A 4,808-nucleotide genomic window follows, 5' to 3' on the forward strand; every position below is an offset into this window, starting at 1 on the left:
GAATAATGAAACGAAAAGCAATAGGGCCTTTGCACTGTCGGAGCTCGGGCTAACTATTTCTCATGGATGAAGAATTTATCTGATTCCCACCATAGTTCCTGTTTCGACAGGATGAGGAAGATGCTTTTCTCTTCATAAACTTTTGTCCATTCATTCATCTTCATCAAAGTAAAAGTGTCTGAGCACGATGCTGTTCTTCTTTGACGTTCAAGTGATGAATAATTTCTCACAAGAGCAGATTGTTCATGTTCAGCATGTGATATTAATGCGAAAGATAAACATTCTCCAACGGGAGCTTCACTCGGTTTACATGACAATAAATGCTGTGGAGTTTTTTTGTTTTTTTTTATCCCTGCTCAATTTATTATTATTCATGTGATGTGCTGTGGCTAAATCTTTCTCATCTGGCTGCACATGAGTCTTTTTTCTCCTGTTCAGAGTCAGGATTTAAACCAATATTGGCGCTGCAGGGATCCAAGTGTTTCTCCAAAGCCTTTTCTCTTTTATCGTATTGTCACTTCTTCCATCTGCATGCCCAATGTTTTTCTTTCTTTCACTTGCCCTCTCTTGTTGCCTGTCCTTTTTGGTCTGGGGCTGGTTAATGTGGGTTTATCCAACCATCCAGGCGATTAATGTGGGCTTATCCATGCATCCGTTATCTACCCATCCATCCGGAAATGATTCTTGCATCCATCCTATATCTGTCCATACGTGCAACTATGATGACACATAACGCACCTTACATTTCTGTCTTTTAGTGTCATGTTCAGGTACAGGAGCCTGAAATGACACAGGAGAGAGACATGTGCAATCATATCAGCTTTGCTTCTTTGCTTCTCAGTATTTTCTTGCACTGCTGTCAGAGAGAAACTTTGATTTCATGGTGTTGATTATTTTTCTTCGCAATCACTCAAGGATGAAGCACAAGGAGGCAGAGATTGTTCCCCTTTCAGATGCACCACAATGGGGCTCCTTGGTTTTAAAGGGGGAAAAGGAACAACAAGGAGTTTCCCTCTCTCTCTTTTTACCTCTTTTTTTTTTTTTTTTTTTACAATCCATCTCTATACAACTCACTTAAAGAAAGACAGAAGGGGTCTGGAAGCAATTTGATGCATTTATTGAGATGCATGTGGTCACATATAGCAGACAGCAGCTTGCCAAAAACAGTTCTCTTTTGATCAGATTAATTCCTTATTCTGTGCGACGCAAAGAGCCTCTAACTGCTCTCATATGGCAAAGGGAGGAAAACAATTTCAAAGGCTCGAGAGCAGGTTCATGGTTTTTCTTATGATAATTCATGGAGCTGTAATGTTGCTCCTCAGCTTCTCTGTTTGTGTGAAGAAAATTCCAACTTTTTACTAATCGGTTAATGCCAAATTTTAACCAGGGTGCCTCTCCTCCATCATGCATAACATCCCCTCCTAATCCAAAGGAAAAGTCTAATTTGCCTAAATATATGGAAATAGTCAAACTTGGCTAAAGTTCAGAGGCGGCAACTTTTATCCTGTTGTGACACATTCTTCTGTAACTCTCAAAGATCCTGGAAGTTCAAAACATGTGCTTGGATTTCTTCAGTATCACACTATCCTGTATTGCCTGTGTGAACATATTAATCCAATTATTTATCTGCATCACAAACTAAAATGTCCTGTTTTTGAATGAAACATCTGATGTAAATTTTAAGGAAGGGGGAGTGTTGGATGAATCAATGGTTTTGTTAAGTGTGTTAAGTTTGTTTAAGGTGGTAGAGGGTGGCCCAGTGGGGCTCATGTCTGCCACCCTGGAACCTTCTGTGTCCCTCATTAAACCCACAGATAAGTCCTTAAGCAGGTCTGTGCGCCAGAATAAAGATAATAGTCTTTGAGCTTTATAAAATTGTCAGTATAGATGGTAGTACGCCACAAAAACTGGGTGTTTTGGTTTTTTTATGATAAAGTTAGAATCCAGCTCTTCTTGTTCAAATGATTTTCTTTCTTATTGTTAAGTCACTCCAAACAAGCATAATCTATAACACAACTGTTCTTTCATTTATATAAGATGATAAAGGGCTTTGACGAGGATAAAGACCATAATCTCCTTTCTGTATATTTCTACAAAATTAGTAAGAATTCACTGAAGTTTAAATATGAGCACTGTTTTCTCTCTCCTCTTTTTTTTTTCGAGCAATGGATTCTTTCTAGAAGGCATCAGTGTTGTAATTGTACCTTCGAGGATCTTTACGCACTGAGATTTCATCTGAACATATTGAAATAGAGACAAAATGAGCTGAATTTAAGTCAGAAATATTTATTTACAACATGTACATAAACAGTTACCATCATTCACAGTTATATAAATAAAAATAACAACAAAACATAGCAGACGTATTTACATCGCGTGTTGCGCACTGTGCAAACTAAACGTGTTTGCGTGCGTGTGACCGATGAAGTTAAAATAGTGGTGATCGAGTCCCTGCACCGGTGATAAGTATCCACCGTGCTGCTGCGTGTGCGCAGAGAGCGGCACTGTTGGGTACGTGATGGCCGGGCTGCGCGCCGAGCTGTGCCAGGAGAAGTGTCCCGGTGGACTCTGCTGGTACACGGAGTCAGACGGACTGTGGCTTTGGTGCTCCGGGGAGGAGAGAAGCTGGCTGAGGTAGTCAGACTGCTCTGGCATCGAGCCGACGGAGCCGAACACGGGCTCGGTGACCACACGGGACTTGGACTGTAAGAAGGCGAGGATCCGTGCGTACTTGATGTCTTTGGTTTCAGCTCTGTCCTCTGTGGTCAGGTAGTGCACCAGGTTCTTCATACACTCGTGGTATCCGTAGTGGAAGTAGTTCGCAAACTCAGCGAGAAGTTCACCTGGAGTTAAATAAAGTAAACAACGATTACAACCCTGTCTATATCTAAAGTCTAGTTTTTCACGGTCTGATTCCGGTGCGTAAAACTGGACAAAATGTCGACTATCTAGAAATTCTCACTTAAAAATTCACTCAACAATAATTAGAATTAAAAATTACACAAATATAACAGTAACCACATATTTATATACAACCAGAATAGAGAAATTCCGTTTTATTTACGGAGAGGATGTTGGTGGTTTGATGCGTAAAGTAAAAGAGCTGCGTAAAAAGTTTACTGACCTTTTTCTCTCCCTCTGGGAAAATCCGCTGAGTGCAGAGCTCGTAGATACTGAACTGTCATTTCTAAGATCTCAGCTTTCTCCAGTTTTCCAGAGCTCTGAAAAAACAGTAAAGAAATAATTCAACATTACAAGATGAACGACCGCAAATATAAACCATCAGTAGAATTGCTATAAGCATCCATCGATCAGTTGTAAAAATGCATCAATATAGTGTAAATGATAAATCAAATATACAAATATTATATTATTACAATACCTGTTTTGCCATTGCCATCGGTACTGTTTTCCCTAGTTCGTTTAGGCAGCGGTTAATTCGGTCCCGTCTTCGTTTCTCGATGACTTTGTGAGAGATGGGAGTTCGCTGCAAAACACAGGGAGAAACAACATGAGCACATGGAATCACTGAAGTGAATCTCAACTTAAAGAGACATAGTATAAAGTTAAAACACAAGGAAGTCAACTGAATTACGAAGAGCGTGTTGCTGAGGACTGTACACTAACTCCAGGCAGCTTTTGCGCGCCGCGCGCTTTGTTGCTCCAGAGCGCGCAGCGGACATCTGCGCTCTGGAGAGTCTGTATAAATCTGAGCCGCCACTGGACACAGCAGACATATCTTTCAGCATATTTAACACATAGCAGGTGTTTGTAACGTAATTAACTCAATTACTGTCACTAAATATTGCTTAAATGTCAGATAGGCTCTTTTACATCATTGCGCGCCTAATCGTCCAGTAACGCGTGCCACAAGCTGGTGCACAGTGGATTTCGGTTCCACTGGTGTAAAAATTACTCCAAATAGCAGTTTGACAATAGTTCTTGAAAGTACAAAATTCCAAATTGCAACTCAAAAGTGTTAAAAGTGTCATGTTGCCATGATATTTCAGTCCTCAAAATGCAGAGCGCACGAGGAGCGCATACCTTTCTGTCTTTCATCTTCGATGCCATCGACGAATTTCTGTCAAAAGTGTTAAAATGAGTTTGGCTGGATGATGAAGAGGTGTGTTGCTCTGGTAAGAGATGAAGCGGACTGAGGTGTGAGCAGAGAACTGGCCCTTTTAAAGTGATCATCCAAGGGACTCCTGCATTCATGGTGTAAATTATTCCATGGGATTAGAGACATGCTTTTGGGTAAATGTGTGCATTTAGGATCAGTTAAAGAAATAGTAAAAATCTAAAGCCATGGGCTAGCAGGGGGGCAAACCTGCTTTGTTAATCCACGTGGCTGTTCAAAAGACACGTGATTACTTTTGGAATATTATTTGCATAGTAAGAACCCAGGCGGGAAACAAGAACTGAGCGTTGGGATCGCCTGATCCGGCGGGGCGCACTGTGCGCACTGAAAACAAAGCCGGCGAAAAAAGAAACACTCTTTCTTCCAACTCGCGTTTCTCACACGATCGCCTGTTTACAAATCCCAGCAAGCGATCTTAACTCTCGTCCAAGCCCGGTCCGAGGTTTAAGGCCTGTCCAGTGTCATTAGAGTAATTAAGTAAGCCTTTAATAGGCTGTTCCGCCAAGTTCAGGGGAGATCTTTTGGAGACAGAGTCCCCCCCGTTTGTTCTCGGCGTTTCTCACACGACTTGGTGACACGTCCATCTTTTATGAGAGATGGCAAGCTTTTTGTTTACATTCTTTATTTTGCAGGACTCCCAGGCAGGTGTGTGATTAGCCCTGGCACACGA

The 4,808-nt window shown here is 41.4% G+C and overlaps 1 protein-coding gene across 1 annotated transcript; it reads right to left on the reverse strand.

Annotated features, from left to right (window-relative positions):
- Positions 1-2,338: 2,338 nt before the first annotated feature.
- helt (helt bHLH transcription factor) lies at positions 2,339-4,221 on the reverse strand. The gene is made up of 4 exons (XM_035180311.2): positions 4,045-4,221; positions 3,383-3,487; positions 3,125-3,221; positions 2,339-2,843 (listed from the first exon to the last, which is right to left on the reverse strand). Exons 1-4 carry the CDS (start codon positions 4,213-4,215, stop codon positions 2,368-2,370), a joined length of 849 nt encoding a protein of 282 aa, XP_035036202.1. The 5' UTR covers positions 4,216-4,221; the 3' UTR covers positions 2,339-2,367.
- Between the last annotated feature and the right edge of the window lie 587 nt (positions 4,222-4,808).

This window comes from Hippoglossus stenolepis, chromosome 2, assembly GCF_022539355.2.
Source record: "Hippoglossus stenolepis isolate QCI-W04-F060 chromosome 2, HSTE1.2, whole genome shotgun sequence".
NCBI lineage: Eukaryota > Metazoa > Chordata > Actinopteri > Pleuronectiformes > Pleuronectidae > Hippoglossus > Hippoglossus stenolepis.